At 34.9% G+C, this 24,441-nt stretch overlaps 1 protein-coding gene and 1 pseudogene across 8 annotated transcripts in view; one reads left to right on the top strand and one right to left on the bottom strand.

Annotated features, from left to right (window-relative positions):
- The window catches only part of SYNE3 (spectrin repeat containing nuclear envelope family member 3), a 192,580-nt gene that overhangs the window by 51,252 nt on the left and 116,887 nt on the right, over positions 1-24,441 (bottom strand). For all 8 annotated transcript variants that reach the window (XM_074291377.1, XM_074291371.1, XM_074291379.1 and 5 more), the window contains 7 exons: positions 23,869-24,043; positions 15,895-16,077; positions 14,902-15,045; positions 12,734-12,868; positions 10,310-10,474; positions 6,035-6,207; positions 2,580-2,709 (listed from right to left, as the gene is read on the bottom strand). In XM_074291377.1, coding sequence (XP_074147478.1) covers positions 2,580-2,709; positions 6,035-6,207; positions 10,310-10,474; positions 12,734-12,868; positions 14,902-15,045; positions 15,895-16,077; positions 23,869-24,043 — 1,105 coding nt within the window. The remainder of the gene's footprint in view (positions 1-2,579; positions 2,710-6,034; positions 6,208-10,309; positions 10,475-12,733; positions 12,869-14,901; positions 15,046-15,894; positions 16,078-23,868; positions 24,044-24,441) is intronic.
- LOC141553527 (N-alpha-acetyltransferase 16, NatA auxiliary subunit pseudogene) lies at positions 18,853-19,477 on the top strand (annotated as a pseudogene).

The following is a 24,441-nucleotide window of genomic DNA, read 5'->3' as shown; positions in this document are numbered from 1 at the left end:
GAATTCCTACCCCTTTTTTCAGGAAGTCAGAAGCCCAAATACATGTGAATAGTGAGAAACCAATTCCATGTCATGTTTTCCATATGTAAGGGGCACTAACCCCAGTGCTGGGGTGGGAAATCATAAGATCTTAATTCAAGTCCCAGATCTGCCAATTTCCTCTCTGATCCATATTTTCCATACCTCTAAAGTGGGAATGATTGTACCTGCCCTCAATGCAATGTCATAAAGATCAATGTAAAACAAATTATCTCACATTTGTAGGGATTTTTTTCATTTTTCCAACAGCTTTCATTTATGTTATTTGATTGTGATGGTTGTTATATTCTCCCACACCTATGGTTCTGGGAATTAGAGACAGGAAGTTACTAGAGACTAGATCTCAACCAAATAATATAATTACCAATAGATTCCTGGACATTTAGGATGCTCTGAATTGAAGCCTATTTGGTGACAGATGCTAAAATCATCATTATTTATGAGTTTCAAACTAAATATTAATACTATTGTGAACAGGAGGCCCATAATTTTACTTGATAGTAGGAAAACATTAGGATTAAAAAGAGAAGTCAAAATAAGAGACCACAGTACTTCATCAATATCTCATGAAAGGAATACCTGGTCTGCAAATTAGGAAACCAGAGTTCTAGACTCAGTTTTGCTTCTTTATAGCTTTGCCATTTTGGGTAAGACACTTAACTTGAAGCCTCTGACTTTTCATCAATAGAATATGGATAATAAATCCCTTCTATGTGTGATGATGCTTTTAACTTCTCAAAATTCTTTCAAATATATTATCCTGATAACCCTCATGATAAGCTTTATTGGTAGAACAAGAATTAATTTTTATCACTGTTATCTTCTTCATTATTTCCTTGTTAAACTGAAGAGAATCAAATTTTTAGGGAAGAAGATCCAATAGAATTTTGAACTTACATTTTTTTCTTTAATGCTCTATTTGCGGTGGGAGATGGAGAAATTTTATTTGAGGTGGAGAGGGAAAAAATAAAATGAACATCACTATCATGTACAATAGAAAGCCACTGGAGTTTTTTGTTATTTTGTTTTTAGTAAGAGAGTGTCATAGATAAACGTTCATGTAAGAAAAATATTTAGCAGCTGTGGATAGAGTAAAATGGGGACACATTTGAAGCAGAAAGATCAAATAGTCCAGGCAAAAAGTGATGAGGGTCTGAATTACCATGGTAATAGTTAAAAGTGAATTTTCACTCCAATGCAAGAGATAACTTGAAGTAGAAAAAAAATTGGCAAATAATTAGATATGTGAGATGTAAGAAAATGAAGTTAGAGTTAATGCCAAGGCTTAAAACCTGGGATACTAAAAGCATAGTGAAGCATTTGTCAAAAACAAAGTTCAAAAGAAGTGATTTTGAGGGAAAAGATAACGAGTTCAGTTTTGGACATACTGAATGAACTATCCATGGGATACTCAATTTGAAAGGTCCAGTAGAAAGCTGGTGATAATAAGACTGAAGTTCATAGAAGGAAATAGAGAAAAACACATTAATCTGGAAATCACTTGCATAGAGATAACAATTAAACCTACAGAAGTGGATGAGGTCATTAGAAGAAAGAATGTAAAGAGAAGAACAGCATTGGGGTATACTCATAGTACCATGATGTGGTATGACAAGCCAGCAAAGAAGGCAAATTAGAGGAGAACCAGAAGAGAGTCCTGTAATGAAACCTCAGAAAAGAAAGTTCCCAGGAAGTGATGAGCAGTGTTAAATGTGGGTCAAATACTCCCCAAAACATCAAGAATGAAGACTAAGGAATATCTAATATTATAATTAAAAAGCTCATTGGTAATTTTTGAAGACAGCAGTTTCAGTTGAATGATGAAGATAGATGGCAAAAGTTTGAGAAATAATAGAAAAGTAGATGCAAACATTTAAATGGCTTTTTCTTGAAGATTTTTTTTTGGGGGGAAATGGCATTTAAACTGAGTTTTTAATACAACTGAGGATTTTAAGAGACCAAGGGAAGGGAGGGAGAACGTATCAGTCATGGAAAACAGCTCATGTAAAGATTGGGGCACACAAGCTAATGACAGTTGGGATGTAAATTAGAAAAGATTCAATGTTTTAGATTGAGGGAAGAGAAGGGTCCATTGAAGTTTTTTTTTAGTGTTAAAGGAGGCTATGGCTTCTTAACAGTCAGTAGGGAAGAAATCTTTAGCTGGGGAGAGACTGAAGATTAGAAAGAAGAGGTGATGGGGCACTTTGCTGGAGAAAAAAAGAAGCACGAGATCAAAGATACATGAAGAAGAGTTAGCCTTGGGAACTAGGAAGATCTTTTCATCAGGGACTAGGTTTTGAGATGTAGGGAATGAGAGAAGAAAGATCATGTAAATGGCCTTTATTTTATCAGTATATGAGAAGGAAACCCCAAATTTCCTCATGGAATCCTTGTATGTTTTTCTAAAAAATGAAAAAATGGTAGTGGGAATTGGGAAGTGAATGGACTTGACATTCAAAGATACTTGACTCAGGAGTCTTCAGTTACTTTTTCAATGATGATTCTCCTCTTTGGAGAATCCACCCAAAATCCTTACTCACCTTACCCTGGTGCCTAGGAACAGAATCCACAGAATTTATAAGAAACTCATGCTTTGGAATATTGTTAGAAGTAATAAATTTCTTCCTTGGATCCGACTCCTTGTTTTTTAGCTGCCACTTCCTGATGAAGCTGTAAGACACAAAGCAACACAATAAATATTATGACACTGATGTGTTTCTGATGACTTATACTTTCAGAGGGATTCTCAAGACATATTCCTCTGTTACGTGGTTCATGCATCAACAAAAAGACAGACAAGGGACAGTATTTCACAAAAATCTTTGGAAAGCCAAGACACAGTGCTGGGTAGCAAGCTCTCCCCAGACATTTCATATCTTTGATAATTCCTATAAATGTCCTTGAAGCCAGTGGTACAATCCCATGACCCTCAAGGCATGCAACAAATGTTGACTGATGATAATGATGGAAGACATAAAGAGGAGGAGAGTGAAACACGTTTATATTGAGAGGTCATGGGAAAACATTTCTGTCCCTCTAATTCCTATATCCTTCTTGTCCCTATATTTTGAATATTGCAAAATATTCCTTAAAGGGACACCCTGCCCCATACTGAAAGCAGTAAGAAAACATTTTGGAAGCCAATGGTTGTCTTACCAAACCATCGATTTTGATCAGCATGATTTAGTCATTTGAGAAATACTGATGCTCAGTCTCCACTTCTGGCTGTGGAAAAAACAACCAGATACCCTTCAGAGCAGCTATGGTATAGTGGAAAGAAGAATGGATTTGGAGTCAGAAGACTCTACAGGATTCAAATCAATGATCTGATACTTACTAAGTAAAACTTTAGATGACAATTTCTCTGTCCCTTAGCTTCAACGTCATTAAAATGACATAATATCTGAACTCCTACCATGTTGGTCTTTTCACAAATACTTCCTATATACTCTGCAATCTAGTGAGACTAGACTCTTTGCTGTGTCTCACACACAATGCTCTATTTCTAAACTCTATATTTTTACTGGCTTTCCCTTGTGCCTGGAATTCTCTCCCTCCTCATTTTTACCTCCAGGTTTCTTTGTTTTCCTTCAAATCTGAACTAAAATCACATCTTCTGAGAGAAGATTTTCCTCATCCTCAAGGTTAATGTCTTCCCTCTGTGATCACCTCCAATTATTCTCTATAGAGCTTATTTATAGATATTGTTATTGGCATATTGTCTCCACCATTACACTGTGAGCTTTTTGGAAAGAGGAACTCTTATATTTCTTTGTAATCCCAATGCTTAGCTCAGTGCCTAGCACATAGTGGGCACTTATCAAATGCTTATTGACTATATTTTTTCTTTTACAATTTAGTGCCTTTCTAAGATTTGGAGGTAGCCATAGATTTTCCATAGTTCTTCATTTGGAACATAAGGTTTGGTAGGCCCTGGAAAGATGGGAAACTATTGAGGAGGGTGCTAGTCATATACTGTATCTGTTTCCTGGATCTGAAGACCTAAAGTAGGAGGAGTACCCAAATTATAAATTTTATTGGCTACAAGGGCTGAGATTTTTGATGGTAGAGAAACTATTGCAGCTATTGATCACCATTAATGTCTATAATCACAGAGGAAAAAGCAAAAAGTTCTATTGCTATTCCCTATAAGTGAGAGAATTCAGGGCTTTCTCTCTGATGGCTTATGACAATCTAATCTCCATATCCTTACAATGTGACACTTGGAAGGATCTTTGTTTACCTGGCCCAACCCTTTCACTTTACAAAAGGGGAAACTGAGAACTACAAAAGGAAAGTGACATGCTAAAGTTCCCACAATAAGGCAATGGAAAATGGGAATTCACATTTGGTTTCCTGGGAATAAGCATAGTACTCATATTTACATGGGATCAGAGAACCAGTTTACTGATAGAACTCAGCTTATAGCTAGGTATTTACTATATGTTTCAGAGGATGTGATAAAGATGTACTTTTCATTAAGCAGATTTAGTGACTGAAAATTCAGATTTTTTTAATATCTAAAAGATAAACTTGGCAATGATAGGTCATTATACCAAAGGAATTCTTTGCTTCAGCAAAGGAGTCACAATATAATTTCTTTGAATAGCAAACTCTCTTACTAAGTTTAAACTACAATTTAATTTGTAAAAATTAGGTTGGCAAATAACATTTCAGGAATAGTTCTCATAAAGTAAGAAAAATGACTGATAGTCATATGCTTTTGTGAGAAAGCTGAAAAGAACCATAGAGATCACCTATTCTAATCTTGTAATTTTATAAGGAAGAAAACTGAAGTTAAGAAACATGAAACTATTTGTCTAATAACAAAAGTTTTAAGTGGAAGAGTTGGGATTCAGACAAAGATCAAAGTTCTATCTAGTACACCAGTAAAAATTAATATCATAGACATTGTGAATATTATCTAAAGACTTTTATTAGATAACCACCTTGACACCAGGACATCAGCAAAAAGGAAGAGTATTCTCAGAAAACTTGTGACACCTGAAGCTGTCTTCAATCACTCCAAAGCAAATCATGAAATGCAACATAAACTTAATTGTCATTAAAAATAAATACATGAAAATAAATAAATAGCTGTTGTCAGAATCCCTTTTAGAAAGCATGGCTCATTGCTATAAAGTATTTGGATATACTGAAAATTGCAATGTTCTCAAAGTATACATACCTATTATAGGACTTTACAAAAAGACATTGAGCCAGGGAATGTTAATTGAACTTATTCTACTGAGGTCATGAAAATTTTTTTGGCATGTTGTCCATAGTGTCATATGTAGCTAGATAGACTGTCCAGTGAGCTGTCCATTAATTTGCATATCTTGAAAGGCATTACTAAAGAACAAAACACTAGGTGGATCCAGACATGAATCAGAATAAGATAGTGAACAGCATCTCATTTGGAAACTAAACCATCTTTTCAGTGATCCTCCCATGTTCCTTGCCACAAAAATTTCACCTTTTTGAATATCAATATTCTCCTGTTAATGCTGATTTGCGATTAATAATAAGATACCATGGTCTTAAAGGAAATTTCAGGAGACCAAAGGGTGATAGATGTACAATAAATTTCAGGAGACCAAAGAGTGATAGAAGATATATGATAAAAGTACATAAGTAGGCTACATCATATTACCAAGAAGGATCAGATAAAACATCTATAGTATTAGAATACTCACATTAATAAAATCAAGGATCCAATGAAGAAAATTCTATATGCAAGGCCCTGTAATAAGAGATTCGGAATTCTAACCAAATGCAATAAATTTCCAACAAAAGTGGTCCTGAGCATCTTCATACATGTGCCATTTACATATAATGTGAACAGTTTTCAAAACACTTCAAATTATTTCTGCCATCACTTTTATGGGCTAGCATGATAGAAGACTGATCATCAGCAGCTTTATCTGTCTTTTTAAATACTGGATCACAAGCAACATTTGAAAATGAAAAGAAAAAGTCTTAAATATCAGTTTACCTCATCAATGTTTCCTCAAGTAACTTCAGAGCCTTCCAAGACTCCTTCAGTTCCTTTAATTCCCTTTGGACAAGAGCTGCTCCCTCAAGAGATGATGTCTCCATAACCAGTTGACCATGACCTTCAGTCAAGTGCAATTGTACCTCTTTATCGGGGAATTCAGCCACCAGCCTCTGAAAGACGAGTGGCTCAATGTCAAGATTCATAGTCTACAATTAAGATACCTTCCAGTCATTCATTAGATTTAGGGGTAGGAAGTGAGATTTGGTATTAAAACCAAATAACCTTATCTCTTTAAGAGGACAAGCAACTTTAGCAGGGCATCTTTTCCATTGACTTAAGGTCTCTATTAGACAGACATTGATATAATCAACTGATTAGATATAAATGATGAGTAAGAGTGAAAAGATGAGGATTATAGCCAAGATTATGAACAGGAGGGAAAGGAAGAATAGCACTACCATTAAGAGAAATGAAATGAAATGTTTGGAAGAGAGGTGGGTTGGCCAAGATGATGAATTCTGTTTTTGACATCTTGAATTCAGTTGGAAGTGTTCAGAAGGCTATCTGAAGCTCTTGGGAGAGATGAAGGATAGATATATAGATTTGGAGTTATCTTCATTAAGATGATAACTAAACTTATGAAAATTTTCTACAATAATAAATCAAAAATAAAATATTATTGTTTACATAAACAACCAATAATAAAGCAGAGAAAAAAGAAGGCTAAGGACAGAGCTATAAGAGTACATCCACACAGATGGGATTAAACATAAATGGTGAAAATTTACAAAAAAAAAATGAGGTCTGAGAAAAGACAATTAGATTTGAAAACTAAAAGTGTTAGTAACCTCAGAGAGAGTAGCTTCCATAAGTTATGGGAATATTATGGTCAAGAACCTGATTATAAGGACAAAATAGAAATATAGATAAACTTTTCTAGAGTTTGACTATGAATAGGAGAGGAAATATAGGATTATAGCTTGAAGTGATGTCAGGATCACATTAAAGATTTTTTTCAAGTATGATGGAGATCTGACTATATTTGTATGTGGTAGGTAAAGAACCAGAAGACAGGGAGAGACTAAAGATTGGATAAAGGGAGATGTTAGAAAGGGCAAGTTCTTCCACAAAATAGGAAGGGATAAGGTCAAAGACATAAGGTAGAAGTTGGATTGAAGCAATACTTATTCCTCTAAGATGAAATAAAGAAAAGTGACTGAAGGGAACAATATGATATAACCTATAGTGTAAAAATTGTAGGAGCCAGACTATGTAGATTTGAAATCAGTCTATCAGTCAATAAGCATCTATTGTGTGCTGGGTACTACGCTAAATGTTGGGGATGGGAAAAAAAAAAAAGCAAAACACAATCACCATTCTCAAGAAACACAGTCCAGAAAAAAATATGTTGTAATTTATTGCAGTCAACAGAGATCCACTAAAGGTTTTTGAGGGTGGAGGGAGAGTAGTATTATTGATTGAGAAATGACTAAACAAATTGTGATGGAATCTGATGGAATACTATTGTGCTATTAATGTGTTATTCTTACGCTGTTATGTAAAAAAATTGTGATGAATACAAAGAAGTATGAGAAAACACAGACATGCAAAATAATTAACAGAATCAGGAAATGTAGTGACTACAACAATAAAAAGAAAAAAGAAAAACAAGACAATAGGAACTAAATGCTATGAAATTGTAATGGCTAGAAGGGATAGAAAATTTTTCTTCCTCCCTTTCTTTGCAAAATTGGTGGCAAATGAACATTGCATATGTCAGATTCAATTGATATAGCTGTTGGTTTTGTTACATTAATTCTTTTTCCTTGAAAATTTTTTTGTCATAAAGCATATTCTGAGATGAGGGAATGCTAGAGAGAAAAGAATATGTTGGGAAATGTGGGTGATATAAAAAATAAGCATATCAATATTTTTTAAAAAGAAAAGAGTCCAGAAGTGTACTAATTTTGTTATTATCATTTTAAAATTAATAATTGGAAGAGAGGACAATAATTATGGAGTTTTGGTAATAATATACAATCACATTTATTCTTATTTGGATATGTGAATGTTTTCATTAATGACTTTAGGATCTTAGATGTCAAATTAGAAGGAACCTCAGAGGCTACTAGTCCACCTCCCAGTCCCCATTCTTTATGGGAGTTAACTGATAGCTAGAAAAGTTAAGGCCACATAAGTATGGTCAGAAGAAGAATCTTAACCAGGTCCTTTGACTCTATATTGAGTATTTTTTCTACTGAACAATAAAATAAAATAAAAGTTTCTGACATTAAAAAAATCTAATTTCTCCCTTTTTTCCCCCTCTGTAAATACCATGTATGAAAAGAACAGTGAAGGGCAGTTAGGTGGTGCAGTGGATAGAGCACCAGCCCTAAAGTCAAGAGGACCTAAGTTCAAATCTGCCCTAGACACTTAACCACTTTCTAGTTGTGTGAGGCTGGGCAAGTAGCTTAACCCCAACTGACTCACCCAAAAAACAGTGAAATTAATCCCTTTTTCCCAATTCTAAGTCCTATCTCTGCTACAAATTATGGTTCGGTAATTTTTCAATCACATCTACTATAACTCTGGCAATTCACTGAAGTTCTGGATTTCCTCATCTCTAAAATGAGGATATTTTAGGTAAGAACTCTCTCAAAAGGAAGAGTGAGGACCAAATGAGATACAGTGGATTGCAAACCTATGATAAACTCTGAAGTCCAGAAGCAGAGATTTTTATTCTTTGATATGAAACAATAGTTAGGCTTCACAAATGAGAATTACATTTGAGAACATGAAGATCCTCCCTACCCCCAATCTCACATCCTATGCCCCCATGATGTATTTCAGAGAATCAAGTCTCATTCACCATTGAGGACTAAAGATATTGAGAACATAAATCAGTATGCTTGTCTACTGAGTCCTACTTTCCTTTTGGGGGTGCCTGCTAATTTTAAATGAATATTTAATCTTCTCCATTTGTTATCTTTTTTTTTATTTTCCCCCTCAAAATGGATTTTAAAAATGTACTAGTCATTTGAGGATACCAGAGAACTGGGTTCCGTGCAACAAATGAGATCGATAGTGTGGAAGAAAAAGTTCATAATAGGGAGACAAGGGAGCTATATTCCAATCCTAGGTATATCACTAGCTCACTATCTAACCCTGGACAGCTCATTTCTCTTTCTGTACCAACATTTCCTCATCTGCAAAATGAAGAAGGTAGAGCAGATTATTTCCCAGCTTTCTCCCAGCCTTTCCAGCCCATAATTCTAAGGTTCTACTGTAATAGACTTTTCTTCTACTGAAGAGCTAAAAGAGGAGGACATGGAAAAGCAACCAAAAAGAACAGAACGGAAACAACATGAACAAAGAGAATAATTACACCTTTATGATAGGTAAGGGTTGAGGGTAGGGAGGAGGTCCGGACAGAGGGGAAAAACTGCCAAAAACCTTGAAGATAAAAGAAGGTGAAATATCTTTGGTACTGATACTGGTAAATTAGAAAATTATCCTTTACAATATCCTTTTGCTGATTTTTAAAGAGATTCTTACTAGAATAAAAAACTCTTTAAAAACAGAAAATGTCCTCTTAATTTTTTCCTACTTTTTTGAGAATACTAGACTAAAAAAATCCTGTTTCTTTTTGGTATTTACATTTTATGTTCTGTTGCTCCACTCTATAGTCTCTTTCAGCTCTAACACACTGTGGTTGCTCTTTGGGTCCTTTATGTTATACCATATTATGTTCTATATTCTAATATAATATTGTAAGATTTCTTCTAACCCTAATGTTCTAGATTTAAATTTCCTTTCCAGTAGTAATATTCCCTGAATCTATGGTCTCATATTTTATATTCTAAAGTTCTACCTACCCTAACATTCTATGATTCTACTTCATTCAAAGAAAAGCATAATTGCTTTAGCTGGTTAGAACATAAGCAACTTCATTAAGAAAGAGAAATTTGTAATGTTAATTTACATAGTGAACATAAATCTGACTTTAGTTCTGCCCATTTATCTGTGAAATCCTAGGCTAATCCTCATTTACTTCACTCATCAAATTATGCTATTCAAATCTAATTCAAAATCCAAAAAATGTTATAAAGAAAGCTCCCTGTGAACACAAGCAGCTTCTACTTCATGCTCTACCTAGATCAAAAGTTAGCTCTCTTGTATCCAGAATTGTTTCTTTCAAAGCTATGTTTTAATCCTCTGCAGCTTGGCTTTATAGCAAGTGAAATACCATTTCTAAGAAGAAAGTCTGCTTACCTCAATGTCTTCTACAGATTGGCCATTCACCTTCCACTGCCCTTCATTCCCTTGGTAGGATTCCAGCTTTTGTCTGACTATCCCAATCCACTGCTGAAGTTCCCACAGTTTGTGCTTGAAGGTCCAGTGTTCCTGAACATGCTTCTGGCTTTGTTCCACTGTTATCTACAAAACCAGGACACCTAGTGTTTTAGCACCACGCTTGAACAAACAGCTCCTTTATGACTATAAAGAGGTAATAAAACAAAAGAGAGATATTCTAGCTCTACTTTCTAATTTGCTCCATGATTGAGAATGCAAATACCAGATGATTCCTTTCTTCAATTCCATCTCTGTCTATTGAAATTTCTCCCCAAGGCCCAATTCAGGTGCTCTCTTCTCAATATATGTATGTTTGTATGGATGTATGTAGTATTCCCATAGGCATTCCCTGGGATTTGGTGTTACTAAAATATCTCATAATGTTTTGCTTGGCCCTCTTCTTTAAAGTGAAGTTATGTTCCTCAATTTAGTATAAAAGTTAATTGTCATAATATATGTGTGGAGAGAGAGAGAGAGAGAGAGAGAGAGAGAGAGAGAGAGAGAGAGAGAGAGAGAGAGAGAGAGGACCACACCTAAATCTGAAACCCACAAAGCCTATAAAGGTTTAAAGGGGACTATAAGGGGCTGATTGGTTCTCTGAAGCCCCCACAGCTATGAATCACAACACACTTATGTTGTTTGTTAATTGGGAATGAAATGAATCAAGGGGAAGAGAGAAGAGGAGCAAACACAATTGCCTCTCAGTCTCCTTGTATTGTTATCATCCACTCACATGACACAATCTATTCTGCTGGTCAGAATTAGATCCTCAGAAGTCACTAGCAGGTGACTACTGTAACATATGTGTGTGTGTGTATGTCTTTCCTGTCTTTGTATCTAATCTTACAAATGCTTAATGGATGCTTATTGAATTGAAGAGTTTATAATATATTTAATTGCACTATTTATTTCTCAAATTTATCATGTTTTTAAATAATAATGATAACATTTCTATAGTAGTTTAAAAGTTATAAAGTATTTTCTTCACAATAATCCTTTTATATCTCCTGTTTAACCAATATATTCAACCAATAAAATCAATCCCATACTTATAAAGCATCTATGATGTGCCACCTAAAATAATATATATATATATATATATATATATATATACACACAAAAAAAATTCATTAAATGAAGCAATTCATACCTGAAATCAATCTGAAAGCATATGTTAAGTGTCTATTTATGGCCAACATTGTGCTAAATACTCTTAAGTTTCATAAGGGTTAGAATAAGGTCTTTTCTTTCCTTTGTATCTCTCCATGGAATCTAGGGCAATTAGCCTGTAACAGATGAACTCCACCAGTGAACCTAGACTAGTAATACCAAAGGCATGAATTCATGAAAGTCAGCATGGTATAAGAGAAACAGCACAATATTTTAGCATCAGGAGATGTGGGTTCAAGTCTCAGCTCTGCCACACTAATTATGTGTCCTTGGAAGAAGACACATTTCATTTTTTGAGGCTCAATTTCTTAATTCACAACGTAGGGATAATACAGTTTTATCAATTATTTTCACTGTTAATTTCTTTACAGGAGAAAAAGCACATTGTAAACTATAAAGTGCCATAGAAATATAAGTTATAGTTATTTTTGTTATTATTATTATTAAATCTCAGTTTGGGTTAGTTAACAGAGAACATGTGTAATTTGGAGTTTGAAGGCATCTGATATCAAAAGAAGTTTGAAGCTAAAAGATAAATTTTGTAACTGTGAAAATACCTCTTTTGGTCTTTATTTCCTCACTACAAAATGAATTAAATTATATGTGGCACGCAAAGATATACAGTTTTGTTGTACTTCATGGTTTCAACTCAAAGTTCTGAAGTGTCATTAAACACAAGAAGAAATTATCATTAAATATAATCCCTAAAAATTCATTCCCACTACTGGTTTTTAAAATGTATTTTAAAGTTAAAAATTTTCCGGATACTTGTTAACAAGTATTTATTCCTTTCTATTATTGGGTAATGAATACATCCTTCATCACCGGTCTGCCAAAACATTACTGTATTTAAAGCATAAGACCTGGGTTCAAGATCAAATTCTATAACTTATTAGCTGTGTGACCTTAGATTGACAGCAGGGCCTATTTTTATTTTTCATTATATCCCAAGTGTTTAGTACAGTGACTGGCACATAAACAGGCACTTAATAAATATTTATTGTCTGAGTTAACCTTTGTAAGCTTCAGTTTTCTCCTCTGTAAAATCAGGATAACAATGCTTACACTACCACACAGTGTTTTCTCAAGGATTCAATAAATTAATACACATGAAAGCATCTTGCAAAATATAAAGCATATGGTTTCTATTTTTCCTGATGTTTGATAACTTACCTCTAAAGACCTTTTCAGGGTCTGATAATCAGATAAAAGTTGATTGATTTTATGCTGATGGCTGGGATTTGCCTGAACTAAGGGTTTCAGGTTTTCAATCTGAACATCAAGCTCTTGCAAGTCTTCCTGGATTTGCTACAATGGAAAGCAGAGAGTCCATTTGTTTGGCAAAATCAACATCATTATGTGGAAGAGATTAACATTTAGGATTGGAATAGCTTATTTGAAGGGAGGGGACTTCCAAAGACAGAAATATTTACTCTAAAGTATGAGAAATGTTCTATTTTTTTTTTTTTTAGAACATGAAAGAAGTTCTGGGGGGAGAGGCCCAAAATATCTGGAAAGGCTTAGATGAGTGAGCCAGATATAATAAAATGAAATCAAACAGGGATAAAAGTTAAGTCTTGGCTTTGGATTCAAAGAATCAACTGTATAAATGTAGGATGAGGGAGAAGAGCTAGGGCATGAACAAGAGTCAAATGGAATAATAAGTAATGAATGGGCTGTCATCTAGATCACATTAAAGAAGCCATCAAATCCTTTGAAGAATTTTAATTCAAGCTCTTGACTCAAGAGTTCAGGATCTCAGGTAGCATAACAGAAGCAGAGTTATCACAACAAGGAAGGTTATGATTCTAGGTTACATTTTCCAGTATGATCAAACCAAACCTCCAGTACTATGCCCAGTTGTAGTTATCACATATTAAGAAACATTGATAAACTAACAGAAGTGTTTCCAGACCAGGATTATGAGAAGTAAGAAAATAAGTATTTTTAAGAACCCACTATTTGCCAGATACCTGGGAGGTAGGGATTATTATTATCCCCATTATATAGTTAAGGAAACAGAGTCAGCAAAGGTTAAGTGACTTGTTCAGTATCACACAATCAGTGGATATCTGAGGTAAGATTTGGACTCAAGTCTTCCTGAATCCAGGTCCAGAGCTCTAACAATTATACCACTCATCTGTCATAGAGAATCAGCTAAAAAAAACTGGAGAATATTAGCCTGGAAAAGGAGAACATGATGAGAGGAGAAGATTAAGTAATTGAAGGACTAGCTTGAAGAAAAAGGAATAGACTTGTGTTTCTAGAGGGTAGAATTAGATCCAATGAGGGGAAGTTACAGGAAGGGAAATGTTACCTAGGAAAACTCTTCAACAATAAGAACTATCTAAAAATGGGGTGATCTGCCTCCTAAGGTACTGAGCTCTCCAACTGTAAAAAAATGGGAGACTGGATAATTATCTTTGAGAGAAAGTGTAAATAAAGATGAATTGTGTTTAGGTATGTTCTTCTGGGTGGATTGGAATATTTAACCTGTAAGCTCTGTGAATCTAGAAACATCTAGAAATAAAGTTCCTTAAAGAATAAGAGACAATTTGAGGGATAATTTAATTTTAGAAAATACATTTGATATAAATATCTGTGGTAAAAAATTATAAATGTAATATCAAGTAATTGAGAAAATCCACAAAATCACAATGTTCCCTTTTTGCATGGAGAATAAACTTATTTTCTACAAGTAAAATCTACTTGTTTCTGAAATTGATTCCAATAGCAATAATCTTAATTATGGAGCAGCCTTCATTCTTCAACCAGAAAAGCTCTTTTAAATTAATAATCATTGGGCTAGGCCTGTTCTGACAGGTTCTTAATTTATTTTCTGCTTATTTAAAATGAAAGTCATGACTCTTCCTTATTAGGAGGGCTTAACATACTCTTTGTCATTGGGATTTAAAAAAAAAAACCATAGAAATTATCCACTGGATTAGAAAAAAAAGGACAAAATGAATCTTGTTGCTTGTCTTAACAAAGAGCATTTTTGTGATACTAACAAAGATGTCATGGACAAATGGGCAAGTTTTTGAGTTAGGAAAATCTGTGTTTCTTCTCAATTGTATGACCTCGAGCAAGTTGCACTCTCTGAGTGTTCCAGGTTAATTTTCTTAAGGCTAAATTAGTTGCTGATTTCTGTGGGTGGAGGGAATTTTTACTCCTAGAGTGTTCTTTCTGTCGCTCCCTCAGTCCCTCCCTTTCTCTCCCTTTCTGTGGATTAGCCATAGTTTGGATGGATGATCTGCAGCCTCTTATTCAAAGCTTACAGTGATTTTACTAAGTGTTGCTGGATCCTTGGCTAAGAAATATGCCTACATTATCCAACTTACCTGCAAGCGATGGAGTTGAGCCTGCTTACTAGGAAGGTCTTGCTGAAACTCCTTCTCTGCTTCTGTTCTGATGTGGAGATCTGCTAACGTCTTCTGCAGTGGTTCAAATGCAGTATCAAAGTCATTGTGCTGGGATATTGCACTCTAGAGAGACAATGACATACACCATGAAAATCCAACCATTTCTTCACCTGAACTAACAAGATCCATGTAATGGCCAATAAGGAAAGGTATGACTTCATCAAATATTTAATGTATTGTCATGGAGAAAAGGGAACACACTTATTCTGTATAACCATACATCTTTCATGTATTATGCTTATTTTTTTATATATTTCCTTTAGAAGTATATAAGCTCTTGAGGGCAGACTATTTTTTTTTCATTTTTCATTTCTGTATTCCCAGTGTCTAGAAAAATGCTTTGTAAATAGTAGGTACCTAATAAGAGAAGCAGATTTATCTCAGAATTAAAGTAGAAAAAAACCAGAATTTATTGCATTTGTTACCAAAAGTTCACAACAACAATCAGGCAGTAAACATTTATTAAGCACCCACTATGAGCCAGGCACTGTGTTAATTGTCAATAATATAAAGAAAGGGAAAAGACAGGCCTTGTTCCCAAAGATGTAAAATGTGAGAAACATGCTGCAACCAAAGAAACTACAAGACAAATTGAAAACAATCAATTGAGAGAATCAAATAGAATTAAGAGGAACTGGGAAAGGCTTCCTGTATAAAGTAAGATTTTAGCTGGGACTTGGAGGAAAACAGGAAGCAGGGAAGAGGAATTTTAAAGGACTTTAGAGAAATAGTAGAGGTGAGTCCTATCAAAGATACTTAAAAAAGGATATTTTTGCTAAGGGAAGGATTGGACCTCTAAGGTTCTTTCAAATTCTGAGGTTCTCTGACTTCTTGGCTCATTGTATCCTTGAATTTGCACCATGACCAAGGAATTTATCACTGGACTGGAACTGAATCTTTAGTGATACTCACTTGCAATTTGCTATTTCTTTGCAGGAGATTGTTATGCAGCAGGTCTCTCTCCCTGATTGTTTTGGTCACCTCTTCTAAGAAAGTCTCTGCCCTTTCCTCACCAAAGATGCTGATCAGCAAATCCTTCTTCAGTTTTAACATGATCAGTTGCTCCTTTAGGCGTGAACTTTCAGCCAATGCTGCCTGAAGGACAAATCTCTGATTAACCATTAGCAAATTTAAAGGTACAAAAATGTTTTTTTTTAAAAAGAAATCCGTTAACAATAATTATTCAATAATGGAATGTTATTGTTCTGTAAGAAATGACCAGCAGGATAATTTCAGAAAGGCCTGAGAGACTTATATGAACTGATGCTGAGTGAAATGAGCAGGACCAGGAGATCATTATACACTTCAACAACAATACTATATGATGATCAATTCTGATGGACCTGATCCTCCTTCAACAATGAGATGAACCAAATCAGTTCCAATAGAGCAGTAATGAATTGAACCAGCTACACCCAGCGAAAGAACTCTGGGAGATGATTATGAATCACTACACAGAATTCCCAATTCCTCTACCTTTGTCCTTCTGCATTTTTTATTTCCTTCACAGGCTAATGGTACACTATTTCAAAGTCTGATTCTTTTTGAACAACATACAACTGTTTGGACATGTATACTAATATTATATTTAATTTATACTTTAACATATTTAACATGTATTGGTCAACCTGCCATCTTGGGGTGGGGAGGAAGGGAAAAATTGGAACAAAAGGTTTGGCAATTGTCAATGTTGTAAAATTACCCATGCATATATCTGGTAAATAAAAAAACTATAATAAATAAAAAAAAAAAACAATTAATTATTCATCCCATTGAGGAACTAGTTAAAGTTTCCAGAAGCACAGAGATCTCACAGAAACTGAAACTTGGTATAAGAAGAGGAATTTAGGTACTTATGACTTTCAAGAAGCTCTCAACATTATTTTAATATGATTTTTCATGCCAGATTTTTATACCAAGTATATTTCTTAGCAACTACTTGTCACCCAAGTACTTTTTATTTTTTCTATATTTTTTTCGCCTAGATGTAGCAAAATCCTTTAAAGAAGCACTGTCCTAATGTGATTCTGAATTCAAGCCTGGATCATTAACATAAGACTCCTCACTGGTGTTGAGGAAGATGACTCAAGATCAGGGGTCCTCAAACTATGGTCCCGAGGGCCAGATGTGGCTAGCTGAGGACGTTTAATGGGCCCGCCGTGTTATGGCAAAATCAGACCGGAAGTGACATTCGACCTAAACTCCCTTTAGCAACACACACTTCCAGCACTGGGCTGAGGCGGTGAAGACACAGTGTCCAGCCTTCCAACAGTCTGAGTGACAGTGAACTGTCCCTCCCTATTTAAAAAGTTTGAGGACCACTGGTCTAGACTGTATGCCTTCAAACATGAGCTCTTCCATTGGGACTGAGATAGCTCAGCTCACCTAAGAGAAAAGAAGGCCCTAGCTTTGCCCAAGGAGAAAATGCCTGAAGAATCTAGGGAGAAAACCTAGAAATAGGGACTTGTTTATAGATGTCAAACACTTAGCCCAACATGGTCTGTAGGGATTACATTTTTGAGTGCAGCCCAAAGCAGATTAAAATATAATTTGAAAATATTTAACAAAATAATTAAAAACACAATAGAACATAGATAATGATAATGTGTTTTTAAAAGTGAATATTTAGGGAGGGATATGTGTTTGAGCTTAATACTACTATTTTAACCTGTCTGCTTCTTACCAAAATCTTTTCCCTTTTCCTTTTCCAGGTTTTTCTCTGGAGTATCTGGAACTGCATGTGTCATATCTCAAAGGAAGAAGAATGCTTTTCTTCTTCCAACCTTCAGACAACCCAGACATCCCTGGGCCACCTTTACCCCCCACCTTAGGCATGCAGTACCTGTTCTACCAGGAGTTTTATACAAATAATCATAGGGTCATTCTATTCTAATCAAAAGTGTAACTGGCATTTACATCACACTTTTAAAACATGCAAAGAATTGTAGATATTATTTCACATGAGTTTCATAAAACAGCTTTAGGAGGTAGGTACTACAGGCATCCCTATCTTAAAGATGAGGAAACTGGGACTGAGAGAAAAGTTAAATAATTACAACAGGGTTACAGAGCTTGTAAATATTTGAAATAAGATTTAAATCTTCTGACTCAACCTAGAACTCTATCCACTAACTAATGGAAACTAACTGGAGTAGATATTTGTGAAATGACACTGCTTACTATTTGCTATCATGAGGACAAGGACAATGATTGATGGCATGTTCAGTTATTAGACCTAATGGGATGTGTAGATTTCTTCTGTCCTCACTATTAGAAATATGCTACAAAGATAAAAAGGACTCAAGACTTTATGAAGTAAGTTGGTTTAGTTATGGTTTTTGCAAGAAATAGACAACCCCCCTGAAGCAATCCCCGGGAATATTCATGATTATAGGCAGAGAATAAACCTTTTATTTCCTATCCTGAAGTTCAGGGTCCCTCTCTTGTTGCCCCAAATTGGCTGGGAATGATGACCTTTACAGACTTCTTGGTCATCTCATTGCATATTCCTTCTTTATATGTTCCCTTCCTTCATTATAGAATCCATGTTCAAAAATGGCAGAAAACTCCTCCTTGGGGGGTGAAGAAGTTAATATTAATTAACTAACTCTCAGTGCTTGTAGTGCTTGCTTTCACCCACTTCTTGTTTTGGGGTAATTTTTATCAGTCAGTTCAGCAGCTTAACATCTTGTTTTGTACGGCTAACTTGGTCAGCTTACATGACCTTTCTCTAAGTCTTTGTCATCAAACTTTGTCCCAGGTGGAAAATTTAGAGAACTAATGGATAAGTTCCTGAGGATTTACTTCAGTAAAGGCTGCCCCCTTGTCTACCACTTTGAAATCTTTATATTATAATACAAAAAAAAATGTTATGAACAGAATCAGTACAAAAATGGGCTCAAATTCTGTAAGACAATTCTTCCAAATCTCAAGTTTGCTGAACATGGAGAGACCTTGGCTATGAAAGGACTGACATTGAACTGTTTAGGAAAGAAAGAAGCATATGAATTTGTCCATAAAGGACTTTGGAATGATGTTAAAAGTCACGTCTGTTAGCATGACAAATCCAAATGAGAGACCTTGAAGGCTATCATGAGACAAGATATTAACTTCTTCAGCTTTGTCCAATACAATGTGCTTTATGGATTGGATATGCTATAGCATATCATTTGCTGAAAGATTATGATATGGCACTAAAACTATTGGAAGGGTTTAGAAAAACTCAGCAAGTTCCACCTAATAAAATAGACTATGAATACAGTGAGCTGATATTGTACCAGAATCAAGTGATTAGAGAGGTAGATTTATTTCAAGAATCTTTAGAACATATAGAAACATATGAAAATAAAATCTGTGATAAACTTATAGTAGAAGAAATTAAGGGAGAAATGCTGTTGAAATTGGGAAGATTGAAAGAAATTGGAATTACTACAAAGATTTAGAGAAAGCTCTGCAACCTTGTACCTTAGAAGAAAGGCTTCATATTTATGAATAAGCAAGTGGCTCTTTGTCTTTGTCCTCATATGGAACTATAAACTCTATAGCTTGCTCACACTCATGATGAGTGTATCTTCCTTGCCAACTTTAACATCCAGACTGCCTTCTCCATAAAGCTGTCCTTAACTCCATACTCCATATACAGGAATCCCTCTTTTTCTGAATTCCCAAAGCATTTATTCTGTGGACTTTATGGTTCTGTGCTTGGTTGCTTTTTTGTTGTTTGTTTTGTGTCGTCCCCCCCCCCCCAAAGCAATTGGGATTAAGTGACTTGCCCAGGGTCACACATTCTAGCCTTCAGCAAGGAATTGATGAATCCAGCAACAATCTGAAGTTTGAATCAAAGCCAATATATATTTTAAAAACATATGTTTACCCCAAGGGTGAAGGTTCATAGAACTGCTTTATTCAATTAGCAAATCATGTGTAAACATATATAAAACAAATTATTCTCTCTACTTGAAATCTGGGTTAATGAAAATTCTTTTCCTTGAAGATTTTGTCATTGCTTTAACATTTTGAAGATATCATTACCTTTTGTTTTAAATTATGAAAAAACACATCTATAAAATGTAAGAGCTAGGAGAGGCCTTAAGACCTCTTCATAAATGATGCATATTTGTAAAGTAGCTTAAAATTTACAAAGCACTCTATATATTATATTTATTTCATTTGAGCCTCAAAAATAATCCTGTCCCCCAACCAAAAATTAAACTCGAAATACAAAAATTAAAAGGAGAAATCAATAAAATTGAAAGTAAAAAAAACTATTGAATTAATAAATGAAACCAAGAGTTGGTTTTATGAAAAAGCCAATAAAATAGATAAACCTTTGGTAAATTTGATCAAAAAAAAGAAAGAGGAAAATCAAATTGATAGTCTTACAAATGAAAAGGGGGATCTTTCCACCAATGAAGAGGAAATTAGAGAAATAATAAGGAGTTACTTTGCCCAACTTTATGCCAATAAATTTGATAACTTAAGTGAAATGGATGACTTTATCCAAAAATATAGGCTCCCTAGATTAACAGAGGAGGAGGTAAATTGCTTAAATAGTCCCATTTCAGAAAAAGAAATAGAACAAGCTATTAATCAACTCCCCAGGAAAAAATCCCCAGGGCCAGATGATTCACATGTGAATTCTACCAAACATTTAAAGAACAATTAGCCCCAATGTTATATAAATTATTTGAAAAAATAGGGGATGAAGGAGTCCTACCAAACTCCTTTTATGACACAGACATGGTACTGATACCTAAACCTGGTAGATCGAAAACTGAGAAAGAAAATTATAGACCAATCTCCTTAATGAATATTGATGCTAAAATCTTAAATAAGATATTAGCAAAAAGACTTCAGAAAATCATCTCCAAGATAATACACTATGATCAAGTAGGATTTATTCCAGGAATGCAGGGCTGGTTTAATATTAGGAAAACTATTAATATAATTGACCATATTAATAATCAAATTAATAAGAACCATATGATCATCTCAATAGATGCAGAAAAAGCATTTGACAAAATCCAACATCCATTCCTACTAAAAACTCTTGAGAGTACAGGAATAAATGGATTATTCCTTAGAATAATCAGGAGTATATATTTAAGACCGTCAGTAAGCATAATATGCAATAGAAATAAACTGCAACCTTTCCCAGTAAGATCAGGAGTGAAACAAGGTTGCCCACTATCACCATTACTATTCAATATAGTACTAGAAACGCTAGCCTCGGCAATAAGAGCCGAGAAAGAGATTCAAGGAATTAGAGTAGGAAATGAGGAAATCAAACTATCACTTTTTGCAGATGACATGATGGTATACTTAGAGAACCCCAAAGACTCTGCTAAAAAGCTACTAGAAATAATTCAAAATTTCAGCAAAGTGGCAGGATACAAAATAAATCCACATAAATCCTCGGCATTTTTATATATCACTAACAAAATGCAACAGCAAGAGATACAAAGAGAAATTCCATTCCAAACAAATGTTGAGAGTATAAAATATTTGGGAATCCATCTACCAAAGAAAAGTCAGGAATTATATGAGAAAAATTACAAAACACTTGCCACAAAAATAAAATCAGATTTAAATAATTGGAAAGACATTCAGTGCTCTTGGATAGGCCGAGCGAATATAATAAAGATGACAATACTCCCCAAACTAATCTATTTATTTAGTGCTATACCAATCAGACTCCCAAGAAACTATTTTAATGACCTAGAAAAAATAACAACAAAATTCATATGGAAGAATAAAAGGTCAAGAATTGCAAGGGAACTAATGAAAAAAAACTCAGAGGAAGGTGGTCTAAGTGTACCTGATCTAAAGCTATATTATATAGCAGCAGTCACCAAAACCATTTGGTATTGGCTAAGAAATAGACCGGTAGATCAGTGGAACAGATTAGATACAAAGGACAAAAAAGGGTACATCTATAGCAATCTAATCTTTGACAAACCCAAAGATTCCAACATTAGGGATAAAAATTCATTATTCGGAAAAAACTGTTGGGAAAACTGGAAATTAGTATGGCAGAAATTAGATATGGATCCACACTTAACACCATATACCAAGATAAGATCAAAATGGGTCCATGATTTAGGCATAAAGAGGGAGATAATAAATAGATTAGAGGAACAGAGGATAATCTACCTCTCAGACTTGTGGAGGAGGAAGGAATTTATGACCAGAGGAGAACTAGAGATCATTATTGATCACAAAATAGAAGATTTTGATTACATCAAACTAAAAAGTTTCTGTACAAATAATACTAATGCAAACAAGATTAGAAGGGAAGTAACAAATTGGGAAAATATTTTTAAAAACAAAGGTTCTGACAAAGGTCTCATTTCCAAAATATATAGAGAACTGACCATAATTTATAAGAAACCGAACCATTCTCCAGTTGATAAATGGTCAAGGGATATGAACAGACAATTCTCAGAGGAAGAAATTGAAACTATATCCACTCATATGAAAGAGTGTTCCAAATCACTACTGATCAGAGAAATGCAAATTAAGACCACTCTGAGATACCACTACACACCTGTCAGATTGGCTAAGATGACAGGAACAAATAATGACAAATGTTGGAGGGGATGTGGGGAAATTGGGACACTAATACATTGCTGGTGGAGTTGTGAAAGAATCCAGCCATTCTGGAGAGCAATTTGAAACTATGCCCAAAAAGTTATCAAACTGTGCATACCCTTTGACCCAGCAGCGCTACTACTGGGATTATATCCCAAAGAAATACTAAAGAGCGGAAAGAGACATATATGTGCCAAAATGTTTGTGGCAGCTCTTTTTGTTGTAGCTAGAAACTGGAAGATGAATGGATGTCCATCAGTTGGAGAATGGTTGGGTAAATTGTGGTATATGAAGGTTATGGAATATTATTGCTCGGTAAGAAATGACCAGCAGGAGGAATACAGAGAGGCCTGGAGAGACTTAAATCAACTGATGCTGAGTGAAATGAGCAGAACCAGAAGATCGCTGTACACTTCAACAACAATACTGTATGAGGATGTATTCTGATGGAAGTGGAAATCTTCAACATAAAGAAGATCCAACTCACTTCCAGTTGATCAATGATGGACAGAGGTAGCTACACCCAGAGAAGAAACACTGGGAGGGGAATGAAAATTGTTAGCACTAATATCTGTCTGCCCAGATTGCATGTACCTTCGGATTCTAATGTTTATTGTGCAACAAGAAAATGATATTCACACACATGTATTGTACCTAGACTATATTGTAACACATGTAAAATGTATGGTATTGCCTGTCGTCGGGGGGAGGGAATAGAGGGAGGGGGGGTAATTTGGAAAAATGAATACAAGGGATAATATTATAAAATATATATATATATATATATATATATATATATATATATAAAATAAAAAAAATAATCCTGTGATGTGATATTATAGGTAACTCTTTTTCTAAAATAGGTAAATGATTACCAAAAAGGAGAGACATCATAAAATCATAGTAAAGTTAGTATGAATATTGTCATTAGATCCTTACAACAATGCTGGGATGAAGTTAGTATTATTATCCTGATTTTACAGTTGAGAATCTGAAGCAAACAGAGGCTAAGTACCTTTTCCTCAGGCCACATATCTATATCTGTCTAAGGTAAGATTTGAATTCAAATGTAATCTTTAATTGTATGCCCAGTGGTCTATCCAGTGTACCATCTAGCTCCCTTTGTAAATCTTTGTGCTTTACAAATCATACAAACTGATAACCATGTCCAAGAAGATAGCAAGGAACACTTGAAGGAGTGAAAAGCTCTCAGTGAGCAGCCTCGTGTATATTTCCTTCCAACACAAACTAAAGGAACCTTGTACAGCCTTCCTCTCATGACACTATCCTATTTACCTCAATCTGTGGCAAAAAGGTATGTATTGATGGGAGATCTGGTAGGTTGTCAGTGATAGTCAAGAGTTTCTGGGTCAGTGCTTTCCACAGCTGGAACTCTTGAAATGGGTGCTGAAAATACTGCCACAGGTCTGTCCCAGAACGGTTTTTCAGTTTAGAAGAATTTTCTTTAATCCTGTAAGGATCAAAAAAAAAAAAAAATACAAAAGACTATTTTAGCAGGATGGCATTATTTACATAGCGCCCATTAAGTTGTTAAGGAGATAAGGATGATGGATCAAGATAAAAATCCCTAAGTATTCTCCTCCTAGATCCCAAGACATGCAGCCAAAGAGCAAGAATGTAATTCCTATGGCACAGAACCAAAAGCATCCTCTGAGCCTAGCCACTCTATTAGTGAACTGAGACGACTCCCTTAGACAATTATGTGGGGAGGGCACCAGGCATGAGACACTCAGAGCTTAGCTATAGCATAGGAATTGCATGGTTGAAATGTGTAGAAACAATACAAAGCTGGGTTCCTGGAACCCTCTGTGCTGCTGAGAGTAGAGTTGATGAGTTCTCAACCCCTCT

Source organism: Sminthopsis crassicaudata, chromosome 2, assembly GCF_048593235.1.
Source record: "Sminthopsis crassicaudata isolate SCR6 chromosome 2, ASM4859323v1, whole genome shotgun sequence".
In the NCBI taxonomy this organism is placed as follows: domain Eukaryota; kingdom Metazoa; phylum Chordata; class Mammalia; order Dasyuromorphia; family Dasyuridae; genus Sminthopsis; species Sminthopsis crassicaudata.
Note: the sequence above shows the minus strand (reverse complement) of the source record. Positions and strands in the feature narration are given on the sequence as shown.